The 22,814-nt window shown below is 38.9% G+C and overlaps 1 protein-coding gene across 4 annotated transcripts in view; it reads right to left on the bottom strand.

Annotated features, from left to right (window-relative positions):
- Positions 1–5,523, bottom strand: part of CUBN (cubilin) — a 264,461-nt gene extending 258,938 nt beyond the window's left edge. For all 4 annotated transcript variants that reach the window (XR_003795949.1, XM_029238289.1, XM_029238291.1 and 1 more), the window contains exons 1-4: positions 5,356–5,523; positions 4,668–4,797; positions 2,951–3,046; positions 2,362–2,400 (exon numbers count right to left, since the gene is read on the bottom strand). Coding sequence is in view for 3 of the 4 variants with exons in the window: in XM_029238289.1 (XP_029094122.1) it covers positions 2,362–2,400; positions 2,951–3,046; positions 4,668–4,797; positions 5,356–5,468 (378 nt within the window). In the remaining variant the exon portion in view is untranslated. The remainder of the gene's footprint in view (positions 1–2,361; positions 2,401–2,950; positions 3,047–4,667; positions 4,798–5,355) is intronic.
- Positions 5,524–22,814: the final 17,291 nt, after the last annotated feature.

Below are 22,814 nucleotides of genomic sequence, written 5' to 3'. Positions count from 1 at the left end.
TCAACTCTCTTATGAAAAAACAAAGCGTTTGATATCATCAGTCCTATTCACATTCCTTCACTATTAACATGCATTTAACCAGGGATGGGATGAGGCATGAGTGGCAGGCGAGGGTTCTCACTATACTCCTTGGAAAAGCATTGTTCACCTGACAAACGTACGTTGGTGGACACGGGTCCAGAATTCAGCTGTGGGAGTCACATGGACGTTTCTCTTGTTCCGGTTCTGTTGCTGTTGTTCTTATCTTTGGTGCCTCCAGATAAGCATTTGAAATACGATGATCTTTTGCTGCCGCCCCTCCTCCCCTGGGTTAAGATAACTGAACTCTTTTCACTCCAGGACCCTTTATTGGAAATGTGGCCTGTGGTTTAGATACACCCTCCAGTCTCGTGCTCACATGACTGCTTTCAGACCAGAGTCACAGACAGACCTGCCTTTGTCTATAGAACCTGGGGAATCTTACCCTATGTCAGCTACCAGTTCCAGTCTTGTAAGATTTGTAATGCCTTTGGGGGCAGAGGAAACTTCTTTAGAGAGGACAAGTGATTATGCAAGGAAAGCTATCCTGTTAATTTCACCTAATCTTTGTCTAATTCTGTTTTAAAAATTAAAATAGGGGCAAATTATTCTTCACATTTAAAAAAAATACTTGGTGACTCAGAGAAAATGAAGTCTGTTCCCTCCGTTTGCAGATGAAACTGAGAGCAGAGGATGGCAGGCTGACTCAGCACCATTTAGTGCAAAGCCCATTCTCTCTCCACCTTTGTAATAAGTCAGGTGCCCATACATTTGGGGGTCTCTTTCTGGGCTCTGTTTTCTTCCATTGTTCTGTCTATCTTTGTGCCAGTACCACAATTAGCTCTGTTCATCACAGGATACTATTAAAAATTAACCACAAACTCACTTAGAGTTTTTTCTGGCATACAAGACAACGCTGAGGATTAAAAACTCAAAAGCCCACGGGGGCCCAGCAGGAAGTAGAATCCGCAAGCAGTCAGGAGGAAGACAATAGGGAACTCGGGGGACTGTGGTGTCCAGAGCGCACTTGCCCCATCCAAAGGCATGCAGGCACTTCCATTCCTAAATCATTAAAAACTCTTCCCGGGGGGATGGGCAGAGGGAGGACAGTCTGAGCTAATTGGACCATGGCCTCCAGTTCTTGACCTTTGGTGGGAATGAAGAAGCACTCTAGGAGACTGAAAACTCTCGTGCTGTGCCGTGCTCATTTCTAATTCCTCAGCTACTCCATAAAAAGATAAAGGCTGAAAGGGCAATTTATTACCAAAGCCAGCGAAAAGAATACATGAACTTGTTCACCAAATGTAAAACACCAAAATAGAGGACAACATTTGAAGCATAATCAAAAACAGACCAACAATATTAGAGCAGGGATTCTTAACCTGGAATTCCCTTGCTTCTATTCAAAATTTAAAATATGGAGACCTTCTATGCATTCCTATGTGTGGAAGCTTACAGCTCCCATGAAAGTCTCAAAAATGTCAGCTCCCTACAAAAGGGGTAAGAAGTCTAAAATCACAAGGACTAGTTTACAAGCATGTAGTAAAGTTATGGAAGGTTTATTCTAATCAATTGTTCAGATTTAATTACCAGCAAATATACTTTTAAGAAGATTTGGAATATTTTGAGATACATCCTAGACTTCTAAGTTTAATGTTAGAGAAAATGTAAGGCCTTGGAAAACCGAGGCCTGGATGCCTGAATCGGCAAGTTGGGTGGTCGCTAGCTGACCAGCTTCAGCCTGAAGTTGCACGGTTAAAAAGCACCAGCAGAAGAGGCAGAGCATATGGACGGCTAAACTTAGAGTCAGAGGACTTCACATGCCCAGCGACCTTCATCTCTCTGAGGCTCACTTTGCTTCATCTGTGTCCTGAGAAGCATGACTTGTGATGAGAATTAAATGAACTGATTTACAAAACAGAGAGTCACAGATGTAGAAAACAATCTTACGGTTACCAGGAGGAAAAGGTGGGGGGAGAGATAGATTGGGATTGACATAGACACACTACTATATAGAAAACAGATAACTAATAAGGACCTACCGTAGAGCACAAGGAACTCTACTCAATACTCTGTAATGACCTATATGGGAAAAGAATCTGAAAAAGAGTGGAGATATGTAGATGCATAACTGAGTCACTTTGCTGTACAGCAGAAACTAACACAACACTGTACATCAACTATACTCCCAAAAATTTTTTTAAATTGTGATGAGAATTAAATCATGGGAAAAGCAAAGTCCTTGATATTGATTCTCCATCCACCTTAAGAATACCAGCTCCATCAATGATTCTAGTGTATTTTCAATGAAAGATGTTGGCTATCTAGTAGTTACGGACTTACCTGCTGTAACCTTTGAAATTTTCTCTCAAGATCCACGAGCTGGCAGTGGGGAGGAGAAAACATCCGTTAGCTGGTTCAAAGGCACGTCACATATAATGTTAGCCTGTGACATATTTTCCTAATACCTTCTGCTGTGGACTTACTTTATCTGTTTGTTCCTTTTCTTATTGCCTTTTCCCTACTCTTTTCTCTCCCCTCCAGGCTTCCCTTCCTTCCTACTGTCTTCCATGGCATGCATTTTTTTTTTTTTTTTTAAGAAGTACAACCCAATGATAAGTGGTTTCGTTGATTCTCTGTGCATGGTGACTCTGGGAATTTTCCTAAGTGACAGTGATCCATCCACCTTGTGCCATCAGCACGTGAGCAAAGCCGACTTACATCTTACATCTGGTCACAGAATTCCCAACCGCGGTCCATCACCACCTCTGCACCCTCTACTAGAGCTGGGTCATTTAACCAAAAAGCCCACGATCACAACACTACATTTCTAAAGAGGATACACATTTGGTATATCTTCTGAAAAAGAATTATTTACAAAGTTGAATTAAGGAGAACCCATTTGCTCTGAGGGTGGGGAGGTCAGACTCACCTTGGAATCGAGCTGGTGGATTTGACTGGAAATATTCTGAGGCAGACCAATTGCACCTCTTTTTAAGTTCGTAATATCATCTTTGTTTTCCTGGATCTAATTTTAAAAAGGAGGAGAAGAAAAAGGAGGAGGAAGAGAACGCTAGTGAAAGAATCATGTATATAAGGATAACATTTTTAAAATTTGAGTAGTATATTCTATTTTAAGCCCCGAGGTCTTGCCCATTATTAGAAAAACCAGAACAATGCCACGTATAATAAACATTGGACTAAAATGGCTGTGGCATAATTCCATTTACCCTTTCAGTGACAATATATCAAGGAATTTTCCATCTTCATATTTTCCCTTTAGAATGCATGTAAAGAGGCCTGGCTTGGAATGAGACTGTTCAGGTTTTAAATCTTGGCTCAGCCATTTAATGTATGTCCTTGGACATGTGGCTGCAGAGTTCCTCTACCTCCCTTACTGAAGGGGTAATCGTAACGCCAACCTCATGGGGCAGCTGTGAGGGTTAGATGAGACAATGCACATAAAGTGCTGAGCACAGTGGATAACCCATAATAAGCTCTAAATACCAACTTATAACATTATGACGGATAGGCCTGCGTGATGTAGAAAATAATGAGCACTGAAAGCATTCAATAAGACAGGAGAATAACTGGCCAATTCTGTTGTGTGGCAAAAGTAAACTGGTCACATCTACCACTTTCTATGGTCCCCCTCCATCCTCGGTCCCCTTGTAAAGAGGCCCCACTATCACCCTCTGTACCTTCTGTGGACTACAGTAAATAAGCCTACACAGTGAGCCATTTCCTGCTAGAAGTACTACCTGTACCCCTCATTAACCCTAGGGCATTGTTCTTTCCAAGGACTTGTTTCACCTCCGATTATGTTCCCTGTGCTAAAGATTCAAAGCACAGATTAACATAGGCCTCTCTCTCACACCAGTCAGAATGGGCATCATCAGAAAATCTACAAACAATTAATGCTGGAGAGGGTGTGGAGAAAAGGGAGCCCTCTTGCACTGTTGGTGGCAATGTAATTGATACAGCTCTATGGAGAACAGTATGGAGGTTCCTTAAAAAACTAAAAATAGAATTACCATATCACCCAGCAATCCCACTACTGGGCATATACCCTGAGAAAACCATAATTCAAAAAGACACATGCACCCCAATGTTCATTGCAGCACTATTTACAATAGCCAGGTCATGGAAGCAACCTGAATGCCCATTGACAGACGAATGGATAAAGAAGATGTGGTACATATCTACAATGGAATATTACTCAGCCATAAGAAGGAACAAAATTGGGTCATTTGTAGAGACGTGGATGGAGCTAGAGACTATCATACAGAGTGAAGTATGTCAGAAAGAGAAAAACAAATATATATTAACTCATATATGTGGAATCTAGAAAAATGGTACAGATGAACTGGTTTGCAAGGCAGATATAGAGACATAGATGTAGAGAACAAACGTATGGACACCAAGGGGGGAAAGTGGCAGGGGGTGGTGGTGGTGGTGTGATGAATTGGGAGATTGGGATTGACATGTACACACTGATGTGTATAAAATAGATAACTAATAAGAACCTGCTGCATAAAAAATAGTAATAAAATAAATTTTAAAAAACAAAAAAAACCCCATAGGCCTGTTCAATCAAGTAACCATATACAAATATACAAAACTACTTCAATGCATTTCCAGTGTATTACCTGATGTAAACATTCGCCAAGGTCTTCATCATTTAATTTAATTTTTCCCAGGGATCCAGTTCTAAATTCAATGTTTTGAGCTGATCCAGTAAGAAACACTAAATTTCCTCTCTCTGCAGTCATTCGAGGTCTGCATAATCCAAGCCGGAGAATGTATCGGTAATTATGGCATATAGTTTTTAAGTCTAAAGAACAAAGTTTCTCAGCGACTAACTACAGACTGCATACACCTTTGCTTTGTGGTCAACTCAACCAAATTCTCCCAGCTCATCTGCTATTTCTTTCTTTGCAAATTTCCTGGAGATATCTCCTTTGCTTTGTGGTCAACTCAACCAAACTCTCCCTGCCCATCTGCCATTTCTTTCTTTGCAAATTTCCTGGAGATATCTCCTTTGCTTTGTGGTCAACTCAACCAAATTCTCCCTGCCCATCTGCCATTTCTTTCTCTGCAAATTTCCTGGAGATATCTCCTAGTAATTGTATGCTTGCCTAATTTGCAAAATGATAAATGGAAAGTTTGTGTATAAAAAGATACTTCCATACATCCATACAACTGTTTTCCCCTATCTGTTTTTAACATCATCGTTTTCCTCAAGGAAAATTACACCTTTGCTTACCTGGTTATTTGTGAAAACTGATGAGGAACCACCCTAGTCCATCAGCAGAAATAATCCATGTGTCTACTTACTGTTGGAGGTCAGTATTTCTTTTTTGTCTCTGCAGCGCAAGTCCTCCAGCTTCACCATATGATTCAGCAAATGTCAATAAAATAACCAAACTCCAAAGAAAAAGTGAGAACATCTTCCTCACCAACCTCCAAGGTTGTCAGGTAGGAGGGAGGCCGCTCTACCCAACTGAGTGTGGCAGTTTGGAAGAAGCAAACCAGGCAGACGTACTTTGACCAGTGGGATGTCCTGCAGTTTTCATATCTTCCTTCTTTGCCCTAGAAGGCTACATTATTTCTTCTTCCTGAGGGATGTAAATGATCTTAGATCTTCAGGACTCTTCAACTCGTGAGAGGTCAAAATCTACTTCTAAGCGATGCACAACTTAATCATTACCTGTTTGACCTTTGAAATGGTAAGAAATTGCTTTGGAAACATCCACTAAAACAATTCTTGCTTGAGAAGTAGCCACCTTTCAGCAAATGCTTCTGGGAAAATTAGATATCCACACGCAAAAGGATAAATTGGGACCCTGACTTTATATTATATAGAAAAATTAACTCAAAATGAACCAAATACCTAAATATAGGAGATAAAACCATAACATTCTTAGGAAAAAACATAGGGGGAAGCTTCATCACATTGGATTCTGCAATGATTTCTTTGATGTGACTCCAAGAGCACAGCAACAAAAGAGAAAAAGAATAGATAAATTGGACTGCTTCAAAATGAAAAACTTTTGTATGTTAAAGGACACTATCAACAGAGTGAAAAGGCAACTCAAAGAATGGGAAAAAATTTGCAAATCATATATATGAGAAGAGGTTAAATATGCAGAATATGTAAAGAACTCCTACAACTCAACAGCAAAAAACAAATAAAGCAATTAAGAAATGGGCAAAGAAAATCGACATTTCTTCAGAGGAGATATTCAAATAGCCAAACAACACACGAAAAGATACCCAACATCACTAATCACCAGGGAAATACAAATCAGAACCACAATGAGACATCACTTCACACTCATAGGATGGCTACTATCAAACAAAAGCAGAACATAGTAAGTACTGGGTAAGGATGTGAAAAAATCGGAACCCTTGTACACTGTTGGTGAGCATGTAAAATGGTACAGTTACTGTAAAACAGTGGCAGTTGCTCAAAAAATTCAACATAGAATTGCCATATGATCCAGGAATTCTACTTCTGGGTATATACACGAAAGAATGGAAAACAGGAACTCAAAGAGATATTTGTACAACTATGTTCATAGCAGCATTACGTGGAAGCAAGCCAAGTGTTCACTGACCGATACGAATGGAAAAACAAAATGTGTTGCATGCATATCATGGAATGTTATTCAGCCTTAAGAAGGAAGGGAACTCTGACATATGCTACAACGTGGAGGAACCTTGAAGACATTATGCTAAGTGAAATAAGCCAATCACAAAAGGGCATATACTGCATGATTCCACTCATATGAATACCCTAAAGACAGAAAGTAGAATGGTGGTCTCCAGAGATGCAGCGTAGGGAGAATGGTAAGTTATTGTTTAATGGGTACAGAGTTTCACTTTGGAAAGATGAAAAAAAGTTCTGGAGATAGATAGTGGTGATGGTTGCACAACAATGTGAGGGTATGTAATACCATTGAACTTAAAAATTACTCCCTTAAATAGGCTCTGCAACTTGATATTATGGAGAGATGTAACACTGTTTTACACCTGTTCTCTTCAACCACAAGAACAAAACTAGCAAAACTAGCGGGCAAGCTGCTATTTTCTTGAGGTGATACTGAAGTCAACTGATAAGTTTTTTGTTATTCTGTTATTCGTTTTAAGAAACAGGTGTCATACCACAACACATTTCAAGTTGAATACATTTTTTTAAAGTTTCATTAGTTCAAGCTTTGTTTACAAGCTTAACAGTTTGGTACGGGGGGGTGGGGTGGAGGGAGATCTTGTGTTCGTGAAATATTTGTCAACTTTAAGAATAGGATAAAATAGGATGGGTTAGAATCCTCCAACACAAAGGACAATTCTAACTCTGAGCTTTGAACGTAACTATTTTCATGATTCTATTTTCTTAAAGATTACTTGCACTCAGCAAATTTGTTAAGTGCAATAACAGATGTCTCCAGCATGATTTCAGTAAGAACTTACTTTTTTTTAACAGAATTTTCCTGTTACTAATGTGTTTATTATTAAACAAAGTGAAGATAATTTCTCTGCTCCCAATCTAGCCATCCAATTCCTAATTGTCCCTCATGCTAGAAGGAAAAGAAAGAAATATGCTTTCAAGGTCTGACCGACTTTGGAATGACGAGTTAGGGAATTTTACATCCAGCCCACCTGCTCAACTCTAGCTGAGATCAATAGACAAGTCAGACTGTCTGCATGTGATTCGGTGGAAGCAATATAAAAATCAATCGCTATTTCCACACCATTATCACTCATCCTGTTTACCTGCCTTATTCGGAATTTCTTCAGCAAAGACAAATTAAGATAGTTTTAGAATCCATGACCTCAGACTTAGAAGGTGAACATTCTCCTCTCTCCTTTTCCCAGAGTAAATGTTCTATTAACCTGAAACCCTGTCTTTCATTGGCTGGCAAATCTCCCATTTCCTCCCTAATTCAGAATGCATTCCACAAAGATTCTTCATGTGCCCTTTACATATTAGCCATTCTACAAAATGGTAGGAATACAAAGTGAAATACGTTGCAGATTTTCCCCTCCAAAGTCAGGTCTAGGGAAGATCATTCATGTGGGTTCAAAATCCAGCTCCATCACTTTCTGACCATGTGGCCCTGTTTCTTCATCAGCAGAAAGATAACAATAACAGCACTGAAAGTATACAAAATGTTTAACACATCCGGTCTCTGGCATTTGATAAGTGTCCACTAAATGTAAACTGTGGTTATCATGTAAATAAGTATAACCCTCCTTCTTCTTCTACACTTGAACTTGGGTTTCTTAAAGTAAGAAATGATAGAAGAATCCACAGTTGACTTAAAAACCATGGGCACCAGGAATATCAGGGGTGTCTAATCTCCCCTTTTATGGAAGAGGATTCCAGAACAGAGACATGCATTGAGGACTTTGAGTGAGGAAGGGGACATCTGACCTGCAGCTGGGGATGTGAGGCAAAAGTAAACTGATGTCTGAGAACCAGGCAAGGTGGTGCCAGGAAGCAGGAAGAAATCCCCACGGATGGGTGGAAAGCAAGATTAGATTTAAATCCTAGAGTCTCCAAGAGCAGGCAAGCCAAAGGGAACAAACTCTTCCTCAGAGATGGAGCTGAGAAAACAGAGAAAGGGAGGGTTTGCTCTAGGAGCTGCTCCATGGGAGGGGACCGAGTGTGAGAGTACACCTAAGAAAGCCGTAATACACGGGGTTTTTTTTGCATTCATTAAAATAAAATTATTAATTCAGAACACTAATAATATCCATGATATTTACACATCTTAAGTTTGTCACCTGTTGCACTCTTGGTTTCCAGTCTTTGGCATCTACAACAAGGTGCATGCCAATGTGTTTTGCTTTGTTGCAGATGTTACACATGGTACGTGGAGTTGAGGTTTTTTCTGCTTCTCCATCTGCATGGGCAGTGTGTTACTAATCAATAATGCATGGCCTGCTGACCTGTGCTCCCAACCCTGCCCCCTGGTGTCACCTTCCTCCCTCCTCTTCCTCCCAGCTTCTTAGCTCTTCTTACAGAAGTATCAGCTCCCTTCTCTTCCTCCTTCCCTCCTTACAGAAAAGAATCAGAATTATCTTCTCCTTTCTTCTTCCTTTAACTTTTCTAAGACATCTTTGTACACCCCTTGCTTCTTCTGTACCATTCACTTCACCTCCTTTTTCTACTTGAATCCTCAGCCCCCACCATTTCTAATAATCCCCAACACAATGCACAAATGAAATTCATGAGTGACTCAGTTCACAAAGGAAAATTTTGTGGTCATCAAAAGTACATATGAAAGTAAATTCCAGTATACTAGAAGTTCACAGGAGGGGAATTGCTGGGTAAGAAGGCACCACCGTAATCAGAACGTTGATAAGGACCAAAACAAAAACACAACAACAAAAGCCATAGAGAACAGAGGTACCTCTGCCTGGGAAGGAAAATGCAGGCTTCCCAAGAGCCAGCTGAGTCTGACAGGATGTATAGGAGTTCTCCAGGCAAAGTAGGGGGATTGGGAGTCTCAGACAGAGAAAATGGTACATCCAAAGCTTTCCAATTACAAAAGAGCTAAACGTGGCCGCAACAGTGTGTGTTTGTGGGAGATGAAATTTTTTAAAGGGAAAGGAAGTCAGGTCCAGAAGGACCAGGAAATGTTATTTTAATGAGTTTAGATCTTATTTTATTTTTAAATAATGGAGAATTATGAGGGTATTTTACATAGGAGGCCATGTTTGCATTTTACAAGCATCCCTGCAGAGCCAAGTCTCAGACCCAGAGGTAGTGAGGAAGTTGTGGTACAGCTAAGGTGTGACCTGGGGAGGCCTTGTTTGAAGGCAGTGGCAGAGAGCGCAGGAGACAGTGAGAGAGGTATTTAGGAAACAGGATCTACAGAAAAATAGATTGGGGCAGTTAAGAGAGAGGAGGGAAGTGATGCACAGGTTCCCTGCTTGAGAAATTGGAAGGATAGAGGTGTCAATAATTGAATAAGACAGAATAATTAAGGGAAGGAGGTTCTGGAGAAAAGGTAAGAGTTCAGATTTGGGTGCACAGAGATCTGAGGAATATTCACCTCCTCCTCGCCCTGCCCCGCCCCTGTCCTGCCCTGCTGCCTCAAGGCCCCACTCTGCAAATGGTTTAGATATCAGTGGTGGGTGTAGGGAAGATCCAGAGATGGCCTAGACCACAGCCTTGCTACTCAAAGTGTGGTCCATGGACCCAGCACAGACTTTACCCAGGAGCTTGTCAGACATGCAAAAATCTCAGGTTCAACCTCAGACCTACAGAATCCACATCTACATTTTACAAAGACCCTCTCTTTCTGACCCAGGGGGTGAAGGCACCTTCACTCCAGAAAAGAGTCACATGGTCTCCACAAGTGCATCTGTATTTCTATTTTTTCTTAGATTGGTCTTCTAATTTTCCATAACTTCCTTTTCTATTTCCTATTTCTTTATCTTCTTTTGCTCTACTGAGAAATCTTTGTTATTTATCTTTTAAAATGTATATTGATTTTTAAAATTTTTGGCATATTTTTAATTTCAAAAACTCATTCTTATTTTGTGTTGTAACATCTCCTCCTATTACACTAAAAATATTATAGCTGCTTTTTGAAGTTTACTGCATGGTCTCTGATTTCTCTAAGTTCTTCTTCTGTTTGCTTGTTTAGATCTTTCTATTTCATATCAGAGGCTCTCCTCAAATACCTATTTATCCTTATGTGTTCATTTAAATTTAAGAATAAAACACTAAAGAGTGGATGATAAGCTCTGTGTGATAGACGGTGATGGACGGTGTTCGTAACTAGCAAACTTTGTCACGGGTGGTTGAATGGCAAGCTGACAGTTCCATTGGGGGAACACCAACTGTCAATTTTTGAAGATATTTTTCCCCTGGGGACATATAATTTCTTCAGAAAAAAAAATACACCAGTTTTCTACCTGGATAAGGAAAGTTTGCTGGAAATTTTAATGCTAAGTGTGTAGACTTTATTTAGCCCCTTGTTTTCCATCTTTTTTTCCAAATTCTTGGAGAGTACCTCAATTCTGTATTAATATCATCCCTATAACTTATTTCATATACCAAGGGTTATTTTTCATTCCTACTAGTTTCATCTAAACCCCACGGTTTTATAGTCTTAATAAGCATTTACTGCAGCCATATGACATCCTCAACAATGAGGGAAATTCAAAGAAGTAAACGTCATGACTTTCTCTGGCTTGCAATAAAAGGCATATGTACAAATCTAGAGCACTGTGATAAGGCAACATTATAAAGATGGGTAAGACACACGAGACAAAGTGCATACTAACATGCTTTTAGGAAAACAGCACGAACCAAACTGAAAAAGAGGTCCTAAACCCAGTCTGGGCATACTGTAGTGGTTCTGCAAATCCAGGAGGGTCATTTTGGAGAGAGGTGGTTGGGTAAAGGTGGCAGCATCGATGAAGGGCCTTAAGTGGCCGGTTGAAGAATTTTGATTTAATTTTTTTTATTTAATGGGGAGCTGCTCTTGTATTTTGAGTTAAATAATCCTTACGTGAAATTTCCAGAAGGCCAGCTGAACTTATCTGGAGGGCTGGATCAGTGGAGGAGTCATGAGAATAGGGAGAGAGGGTTGACATGAAGAGGTGCCTTGGAGGAAGAATGGCAAGGTTCTCATACCCTATATTCTAGCTCCCATCTCATTTTATAGCTTCAATGTGGCTCTGGTGCTTTCTTCGGTCCCTTTTCATTTTTACATCAGTTTAAAACAGAATACTGTAGAATTAATCTGTGTTTTAGTCATTAATGGAAACATCTGTGAATATAATGATCTCTCTCAACCTTTATGACACTTAACTCATTCTCTTTTTCAGGGAACTCACATTGCTTGAAAGGTACATTTACATACGCCAATTTTTGTGATTTTCTACAAAATGTCTGAACAATACAATATCGTTCCAATTGTCTATTCATTTTCCATGAAGGATCACATAAAATAATTATGGAAATTGATGTAAGTTTAAAACTATTCATTTGCTCATTTCATGGAAAATGCATTACCTCCTAGTAAATTACCAAATCCACTACTGCAATAAACTGACCTTTTTGAATGCAGTGTGGTCTTGACTCAGGGAACACAATCCAGACGTTTGTTCTCCATGCTCATTACTACAATGATTGCAATTATCCTTGAGCAGAATGAAAAAGCATTATGGGTTAATCATTACCATTTGAATAATTCAGGTTTGGCAGAGACTTTCCTAAGGAGGTAGATCTTGTTATTCATTATTGAGAGTCTGGAGGACTTTTTTGCTTTTCTTTTTCAGATTTTTTTTTAAGTGCAATAATCCTTACATAAACAAAGAGGATATAATCAGAAAATTCATATCCAGAGGGAGGAATGTAATAGAGGAACAAAGCTTCACATAAGGAACAGAGGTTGCTAATGGCATATATACAAACACACACACAGCGTCTGTGTACTGGGGAGTCTTGTGTCATTGTGAGACAGGGACTGGTTAAGGACAGAGCACACAGCAGAGGGCATACATTGCTAGAATTCATGGCTCCAAAAGCCAGGGGGGACACAATACAGCTTTCCCCACCTCCCACAGCTCAAGACCCCAGGACTCCAGCACTTCTGATGGATGAATTCAAGCTTGATTTCCATGAAGGTGTGAAGCCATAAAGCAGAGGTTATCTTTGATGAGGACCACAGGTAAACCCACCTGACATCCCTTTCCAAGGTAACCTAAAAAGAATAAAATAAGTTTTCTTCTCTGTGACTCCTAAAATTCCCTGAACAAGGCAATGAAGTGAAAGATTTAGACACCTTTCATACTATAATCAAAGAAAATGCCAGGTTGTATTAACACAATCATGAAAGTGATTGTAGCCATGTAGGGGCAAATAGTTGCTACTCTAACCTTCTGAAAAGGGGGAAATGCATTTTTGTAACAGTATTTTGTATTTGATGAGACAAAGAGAGCAACTGAAAATTCACCACTGTGGGGATGCAGGGGAGGGAAGGAAGACGAGTTTAGGGATAACCTGAGAAAACCATAATTCAAAAAGGGACATGCACCCCAATGTTCACTGCAGCTCTATTCACAACAGCCAGGACATGGAACCAACCCAAGTGTCCATCAACAGACGAATGGCTAAAGAAGATGGGGCACATATATACAATGGAATATTATTCAGCCATAAAAAGAAACAAAACTGAGTTATTTGCAGTGAGGTGGATGGACCTAGAGACTGTCATACAGAGTGAAGTAAGTCAGAAAAACAAATACTGTATGCTAACACATATATATGGAATCTAAAAAAAAAAAAAGGTACTGATGAAGCTAGTTGCAGTGCAGGAATAGACATGCAGACATAGAGAATGGACTTGAGGATACTGGGAGGGGGAAGGGTAAGCTGGGACAAAGTGAGAGAGTAGCATGGACATATATACATTACCAAACGTAAAATAGATAGCCAGTGGGAAGCAGCCGCATAGCACAGGGAGATCAGCTCGGTGCTTTGTGACCACCTAGAGGGGTGGGATAGGGAGGGTGGGAGGGAGGCTCAAGAGGGAGGGGATACGGGGATATATGTATGCATATGGCTGATTCACTTTGGTATACGACAGAAACTAACACGGTATTGTAAAGCAATTATACTCCAATAAAGATCTATTAAAAAAATAAAGAGAATGGTAAAATGAGGGGAAACAAAAGAGTCTAGGGATACTTGGCAGCTACAGAACTGCCTCTTGTGGTGAACTTCTAATTGGAGAGATACAAACAGAAGCAGTTCACAGAGGCATCTTTATCTGGTGATGGGAGGCTTTGCTTCACTGATGTGATTGATGACAGGAGGAGTGTTTTAACAAGGCTGATGCCTTACAAAGGGCCATCATTCCCAGGGGATGCATTAATTGAAGTGCCACGCAGATCTGTGGGAACATATAAGGTGTTGTCGTCAAGGGCGGGAAGAAGGCTGAAATGACCCCACTTCTCACTCTTACTCAGTGCCATTATTCTAAGATCTGTAAAAACCAAAGCCTTTGTCCCTTTGTATTTTTCTTTTTTAAAATAGCGGCTTGGGCTATATTAATTATAGAAGTACTACTAAATCAGGCTTTGCCAACAATTCCTAAACTGTGTTTAGAGAAGGCATAAACAATCCCCTAGGAGTTACACACAATTGTGGTATTAAATACTTTTCTTATAACATCTAATGTGCTATTCTTGTTTAGGTTGACAGATAGAAATATTCCAGCAATTCCCCAAGTCATGAAAGACATAATGATTCTGCTACAGTACTCAGCATATTCATATTCAAGTCAGATTAATTGGACAATTATTTATTAGGTACCCCCTGATTGTCAGCATCTGAGAGAGGCACTGAGGAGACAGAACTGGGTAAGATACAGCCTTTGTCCTGGAGGAAAAAAGTCTGGGGAGGAGATGGTATTATATGCCATCAGGATGCAAATGAAGTAGTGACTTGAAAGCTAGATTACCTATGGTAGGGGTGGAATAGAGTACTGGTTTTGATAGAAAGAATACTTTTAATTATAAAAGTAATATAACTATATTACATTGAATGGAATATTCAAAGACTGGCTTCTTTCACTTAGCATAATGTTTTCAAGGTTCATCTATGTTGTAGCATGTATCAGTACTGCATCCTCTTTTATGACTGAATCTATTGTACGGATACACACATTTTGTTTATTCATTCATCAACTGATGAACACAATAGTCATTTCCCTTTTTCGCTATTATGAATAATGTTGCTATGAACACTCATGTACAAGTTTGTGTGTGGATATGTTTTCAGTTCTCTTTGGAATATGCCTACGAGCATTCTTGTTGGGTCACATAGTAACACAATGTTTTGAGGAACTACCAAACTGTTTGTCAAAGGAGCTGCTCGTTGCATATTTTATTGATTGGTTTCACAATCTTGTATTTCAGCATTGTCTTATTGTAACACATTTTATCGGCTTCCAGTTTCACTATGTTTAATATCTTCATTCCTATAAACTGCCGTCCTTTTGAATTATATTATTAAGGCGGATTCCCACGGTGGGTCTTGTTTTTACCATCTTTTACTTTCAACCTACTTAAATCATTTCATTTGAAGCAGGTTTCTTATCAAAGTATATAATTAAATGATGTTTTTTAATCCACTCTACCAATCTCTGTATTTTAAATACTGTATTTTGACCAACTATATTTAAGACATTTATCGATCTGGTAGAGCTTGTGTGCCATTTAATCATTTTTGTTTGTTTCCTCTGCTTCACATTCCTCTCTCTTTTCTTGTCTTCTTGTGGGTTACTTAAATATTTCTTAGGATTCCATCCTGATTTATTTGTAGTGGTTTTGAGTGCATTTCTTTGCACAGTTTTTGCAGTGGCTGCTGCTCTGGGCATAACAATATACTGTACGGACATGACATCACAGTTGATTGCTATCAGCAATTCACCACTTTAAGTGAAATGAAATCTCAGTTCCATTTAGGTTCCTTGAATTTCTCCACTTTTAAATATTGTCTTGAGCATTAGATGGTATTATAATTTTTGTTTCAATCATCAAATGTGATTTATAAAATTCATGAGGAGAAGCAGAGTCTATTGTAAGTATCCATACTTCTGCTCCTTCCATTACTCTTTCTTCCTTCCTGATGCTCCAAGATGTCTTTTATCATTTCATTTCTGTTTGAAGAACGTCCAATAGCCATTGTTTATGGGTAGGTTTCCTACCAACAAACACTTTTAGTTTTGCTTCATTTGAGAACATCATTATCTCCCCTTCATTCCTGTGGGACAGTCTGGACACAGAACTTTCACAGAAAGTTAAGTTTCTTTCTTTCAGCACTGCTGTGCCACCTCTTTCTAGCCCCCGTGGTTTCTGATGAGAAATATGCTGTTATTCAAGCTGTGTTCTGCTGTAGTAATATGTCCCTTCTCTCTGGCTGCTTTAATTTTTTTCTTTGTTTTTAGTTTTCACATGTTTAATTATAAAGTGCCTTTGCATGGATTTCTTTCAGCCTATCCTGTTTGGGGTACACTCAGCTTCCTGAACCTGCATATTTATTCTTTGCTAAATTTGAGATGTTTTCATCCATTATTTCTTTGCACATTCATCCAGCTCTATTCTTTTTTCTCCTCTACTTCTTGGACTCCAAATATATGAATGTTGGCTCTTTATTACTGTCTCAGAGGTCACTGAGTCTCATTTTTCTCCAGTCTTCTCTTTGTTATTCAGATTTACTAATTCTATTGCTTATTTTCAAGTTCACTGATTCTATCACCTGTCATTTTCATTCTATTATAGAACCCATCCAATGAGTTTTCCATTTTGGCTATTGTATTTTTCAGTTATATAATTGCCTTTATTTCTTTTTAAAAAAAAACTGGGACAAAAATGCACATCATAGTGGTTTTTTTATCAACGTTAAAAAAAAATCTTTGTTAACTATTTCCTTGGGGAGCCTTTCTACTTTTTGCTTCAAAAGAATTTGTAACTACTTGTTAAGGCATTTTTATGATAGCTGCTTTAAAATCTTTGTCAGATAAATCCAACACCTGGTTCATCCTGGAGGTGCCATCAGTTGGCTGTCTTTTCTTATTTGTTGTGATTTGCTTGGTTCTTGGTAATGACAGGTGATTTTAGATTATATCCTGGATATTTCGTCTATTATGTTAGAAGACTCTGGGTTCTATTTTAATCTTTTATTTTAGCAGGCAGTCACTATGTTTATGTTTAGCATGCAGGCCCTGGCCTACCTTTTGGTCTATGATTCCAGTGGCAGTTTAAATTTCAGAGCCTTTGCAGTGTTAACTTGGGCTATCTGGTGCTGCTGGAGCTCAAAGTGGTCCTTGATGGTGTTACTTTAGGGGAAAGAAGTTTTCCCCAAGACGAGTCACCTGGTACCTCTAGGTTGGGGGAAGACAGCCCCCTGCCCATGGTGATGAAAACTTCTAGGTCAGACACTCCTGTGGCAGGATGCCCCTTGTCAGGGCTCCATGGTTGCTCAGTGTCTCTCAACAAGTGAGAGGAGCCTGGACCTGCCAGGGGAGTAATGCTTCCCCTGGACACTTGCCAGTGGGGATCCCTATAAAATGCCCTTGAGGGTTGTATCAGACTCACCTGGTGTTGTCAGCAGGACCCCTGTTCCATCCTGGGCTCCCTTATGTTGCTAGCTTGGTGGTCAGGAAACACCAAGCCTGGGCTACCTTCTTCTGTTGGGTGGGAGGTGATAAGACATCCTGTAACTATGGCCCCACTCCAGTTGTGGGAGTACTTAGCTGGTTTGTTTTCTTCCTTACACCTTTCAGAGTTTTCTTTCTGATGTCTCTTGCATTATTTTATAATCATACTTATCCAGAATTGGTAATTGTACTTATCAGGAAGGAGCAGGAAAAATGAGTCTTCCCTCTTGTCTGGACAAGCCAGAATACAGTATTTAAAAAAATTTATATCTGCACAGCTTCCCCCAAAGCCAAAACCCCAAGTTCTATCCTAGAATTCTTTTTTAAATCATATATTCCAAACTTGAGTAAATTTGGCTATTTCTCTGTTAATAGAGGAAGTAGCAATAACACCAATTAAAGTGACTTAAAGACACTTTAAATTCCACAGTAGGACAGCCTTTGGAATTTTCTATATCGATCCAGTATAAAATAAAATAAAATAAATCCCTGCCCTCCTGGAAGTTTACATTCTCTAAACCATGGAATATTTTCCATTTTAAACCAGTTCAAAGTATAGTAACTATCAAGCTTATTGTCTATTCATCCATAGGATGAGTTCTCAAATAGCAAACTCAACCTGTATCTACTATACAAGGAGTATCACATTCCAGTAGGTATTTTCAATCTTTTTTTGTGTGTAAAATTTAACTGTACTTGTGTAAGGAACTAACTAAGTTCCTAAGTAGCTAAGTAAGCAAAATAACAACTATTTGAGTCAAAATTATATTTTCTGGGTGCCATGGGCAAAAAAGTAGTTACAGAAAAGGGTGAGATCTCTGAGAAAAATGGCTTGGACGGTGAAGGGTAGAGAGATCTGAGGACTGCATCTTCAGGAACGGATAAAGTTCAGCTCCAAACCACTCTCTGTTCTCTCTTTAGACTCTTCTTTAGGTGATCTCATCTGATTATAGAGCCAGCTTGGCTAAATAAACATGTTCCATATTTACACTCATAATTTAAATCTGCCCTGATATGAATAAAGATACAAACAAAATAAAATACAGAGCAAATACTTGAAGTAAACAGTGAAACCATAGTATGTATAAGAAAATAAATGAGAACATCCTAGGGCTATAAAGAAGAGTTCTATCAGAAAAGTAACTTCCTATCTTCTAGTTTTTGTGAAAATTTCTATCTAAATTCAGATTTGTAGAAAAAACAAGATTTTGGAAGCTTTAGGAATCAAGTATGGTATACCTGAGGGAGAGTTATAAGTGTTGGATGTAATTGAAAATAACACTCAGAACCTACGGTAAATATATAACAAATTTATTTGAGAACTTGGGGAATAAGAAGCCAAAAAAGTTCTTTGCACATGCTCGTATTTGTTGAACAAATAAATTTTAAAAGGAATAAACTCAAAAATCAAGACAAAAATAGTAATGTAGTTTGGGTCGTGGTTGTGTAAGATTTTGAAGAGCATGAGTATTTTAGTGTAAAATGTTCTTAGAAGTCAAGGAGAGAGGTCAGGAAAATGGATTTAAAAAAAAAAAACAACGAAGTTTAAAATTTTAGCAGCAAAGTGAACGAATGACAGGAGAGGAAAAATGGTAAAGAAAGACTGACAAGTATGATCTGAAGTTGAAGAACATATGTGGGATTCTTACTGCTCTTTAATAAAATATGCAAAGGAACTTTGCCAAGTGAAGTATTATAGGCATAACTAGACATCCTGGTGAGTATGATGAATGGAGAAAGAATAGGTTGGATTGGAGGTGGGTCAAAAAAGATGCATGTTAAGGTGATATGACAGCTGTACGTAGCACATTTTGACAGTAGAACCTGAGAAGAAAAGAATTCCAGTACAGGGAAGTTCCAAGGCTGTCTTGAAAAATTATATAACCAGGTCAGTCTATAAGAAACTGCTGAAACCTACAACACTCACTCAATTTCAAAGCCCAAAGCTATTAGCAAGTCAGTTTACAACTGGTGGCCTCAAACAGTCATAGTTCCAAGCCGAAAACCAAATTATGAAAAGTTAACCTTTTCAACAACATAACCAACTCAGAAAAACATCCTTTAACTACTTTACCTATATGGGCTTATTGTGTTATCTTGGCTTATTTGGGAAGTTGTTGATTTTAACTTTTGATTTTAAATTATAAAGTTATCAAAACAAAACGAGCAGGGCTTCCCTGGTGGCGCAGTGGTTGAGAGTCCGCCTGCCGATGCAGGGAGCACGGGTTCATGCCCCGGTCCGGGAAGATCCCACATGCCGCGGAGCGGCTGGGCCCGTGAGCCATGGCCGCTGAGCCTGCGCGTCCGGAGCCTGCGCTCCGCAACCGGAGAGGCCACAACAGTGAGAGGCCAGCGTACCGCAAAAAAAAAACAAAAAAAAAAAAACAACGAGCAACCAGAGCCACTTTAGTTTGGGTGCAGACATGGCAGCTGGCCCACAGAACGCATCCTTCAGTACGTGCTTGAGGCTGGCTCATATGGCGGATGCTTCTTTATTGTGTACTGCTAGAGCTAGAATCAAACCAGTTTCATTTGTGCTTAGCTTCACTCATCTATCCTCAAAAGCCTCCTACAATTTAATAACTTCTGACCCAAATTAGGTTGAGGTTAGAACAAAAGACAAACTGTGATTTTTGTTAAAGAATCTTGCCCAATACCTCAAAAAAATAATTTTAGTGCTAGGTGGCCCGTCAACTTTCACAATCTCAACTACTGGTTTTGTCTCCTTAAAAGGCTCTGTCTTGTGAGGGGGAGCAAGTTGGCTGATAGTCAGTGGTATTTTCTCACTTTTCAAGGCACAGGGCAGTGCCTACTGTGCAGGTCTGATTTACTAGCCAGAACACAATGTTCAGGGGACTCTGAACTTGCAGAGGGCCAGCTGATCCCTCAGTAACAGGGTGACTCACCGCCCTCATCATTCGGCTCTACTGCCTGCCACTAAGGATTAAGATGATCAAGCACTGGCTCTTTCTCCTATGACTACATAACTCCTCTTCAAAATCATTTTCCAATATGATTCATTCGGTTTAAATTGATTTATCTCATGCATTATATTTAGGTATGGAAAACTTACTAAAAATATGAAGCAGGGTAATAAATAATTTATGATTATTTGGCAAACCATTTCAAAGAGCACAAGTGGGGGCTTCCCTGGTGGCGCAGGGGTTAAGAATCCGCCTGCCAATGCAGGGCGCACGGGTTCGAGCCCTGGTCCGGGAGGATCCCACATGCTGTGGAGCAACAAGCCTGTGCGCCACAACTACTGAGCCTGCGCTCTAGAGCCCGCGAGCCACAACTATTGAGCCCGCGTGCCACAACTACTGAAGCCCGCGCGCCTAGAGCCCATGCTCCGTAACAAGAGAAGCCACGGCAGTGAGAAGCCCGTGCACCGCAACGAAGAGTAGCCCCTGCTCGATGCAACTAGACAAAGCCCATGCGCAAAATAAATAAATAAATTTTTTAAAAAAATTTAAAAAAGAAATAAAAGAGCACAAGTGATGCAAAGGGGAGAACAAAAAATCAGTTTCCTGTTAGAAATGGCAAAGATTTAATTATTGTTTTTTTAAAAGGAGAGCCTATATTTTCCAAAATGTTGAATAAGCTTACAGTAAGTCCAAATATCAGAATTTCCAAGATGTGTATATATATGCTAATTAAGTGATACTCTGGTAAATATATCTTCATTAATGTATGAATTTTGTGCTTGCTATTATATATAATTAATTAAGGGCAAGAATCACAATCTGCCCATGGATGTACTTCAATAATTTAAAAATTTTCACAAAGCTATATTTTATCTCCTAGTTTGTACGCACATGTCGCCACAGAGCCTTCATATGTTTCTGCCTGGTGCACTGTAACTCAACACATTTTGTTATATCATTGCGCAGTGGGGCACAGGACACTATAATTATAGCATAATCATAGTAAAACTCTGAACCTTCTTATTGGTAAGAATCTTTTCATCAGTGAGGAAAACAGAGAAAATGTGCCAAAGTGATTTCAGATAGCTGTATACTATCATTTACGAGACTTGTACTAAGGTTTATCTTTAAACACATACACAAAATGTAGACAGTGATAGTTGATCATATATGCATTGGTCTACAGCTTCCCTATTCCCATGTTTATCTATGAGTTCTTCTGAAAAAATGGTGGTGGGGAATGTTTGTTTTTTTTAATTGTGATAAAATGCACATAACATAACATTTGCCATTTAAGCAGTTTTCAAGCATGCAATTCAGTGCCATTAAGTACGCTCACAGTGTTGTGCAACCATCACCATTATCCACCTCCAGAACTCTGGCACCTCCCCCAGAGACTCTACACCCATTAAACATGAACTCCCATTTCCCTGCTCTCCTGAGCCCTGGTAACCACTAGTCTACTTTCTATCTCTATGAATTTGACTCTTGTACATACCTCATATAAATGGAATTATACAGACTTTGTCCTTTTGTGTCTGGTTTATTTCACTGAATATAATGTCTTCAAGGTTCATCCATGTTGTAACGTGTCAGAATTTCCTTCCTTTTTATAGCTGAATATCGTCAATAACGCTGCAATGAACATTGGTATACAAATATCTTAGTCCCTCTTTTCAATTCTTTTGGGTATATACCTAGAAGTGGAATTGCTTTATCACATGGTAATTCTGTGTTTAATTTTTTTAAAGGGATTATCATCTATCTTCTATAGAGGCTGCACTATTTCACATTCCCATCAGTAATGCATAGGGTTCCAATTTTTCCATATAAGGATGATTGTTTTTTAAGAATAAAAATATGAATTAAAATTTTGTGAAAAAATTTCTCATCTTATTTCTTTTCATTTCTCTTCTATTTGTCACTTGATTTTATCACCAAAATCAAAACCACAGGATTTATGATGCAAGATTTAGTCTGATTAGAGTCCTAATTCCAAGAAGTCTATGGAGAGGGAGAGTCAGAGAAAGTTAAAGTTATAAAAGTTAATTCACAGAATAGGTATGTGGAATGGGGTCAGAGGGCAGAGTTCCCTCCCTAAAATCTTAATGCTGTGCTACATTCCTTAGATCATGATGGCAAATTCAACTTACAACAAGAAGCTGAAAAGGAAGACAAAAGCAAGCTCTGAAGATAGCAAACTACAGGTAGGTATGTACAAATGAAAAAGGGACAGTGAGTTTTGTCTTTCAGAAGGAAGCAGAATTAAAGATAATTAAATAATGTGCACCTACACTTTCTATGGCATACCGATGGAGAGGTAATCAAGAATTAGGATTACTATTTCTGAGATTTTCTTCAGACTGTTGTAGAAGGTAAATGATGATAATTTGGTCTAAAATATTATACACATTTGTTTAGATAAAATAAAGGAATGTTTAAAAAATTGAAATTAAGTAAAACATTCAATATTTTAAACAGGGCAGAATTAGAATCATCATTTTAGAAATAGGAAGAATTATTTTAAAAAAGTAAAATGATAGATTCATAAAGCAACTTCTTTAATTAACATACACAATATACAGTTACTCAAGTTCATATAGTACACCTGTTATGACACTTTACAAAATATTCATGTAGACATTAAAATTCTAATGTTCCTAAATTTGTCTATACCATAATA

Source organism: Monodon monoceros, unplaced genomic scaffold, assembly GCF_005190385.1.
Source record: "Monodon monoceros isolate NGI ecotype Baffin Bay Population unplaced genomic scaffold, NGI_Narwhal_1 Super_Scaffold_21, whole genome shotgun sequence".
NCBI classification, from domain to species: domain Eukaryota; kingdom Metazoa; phylum Chordata; class Mammalia; order Artiodactyla; family Monodontidae; genus Monodon; species Monodon monoceros.
The sequence above is the reverse complement of the archived record's forward strand: the minus strand, read 5'-3'. Positions and strand labels throughout refer to the sequence as shown.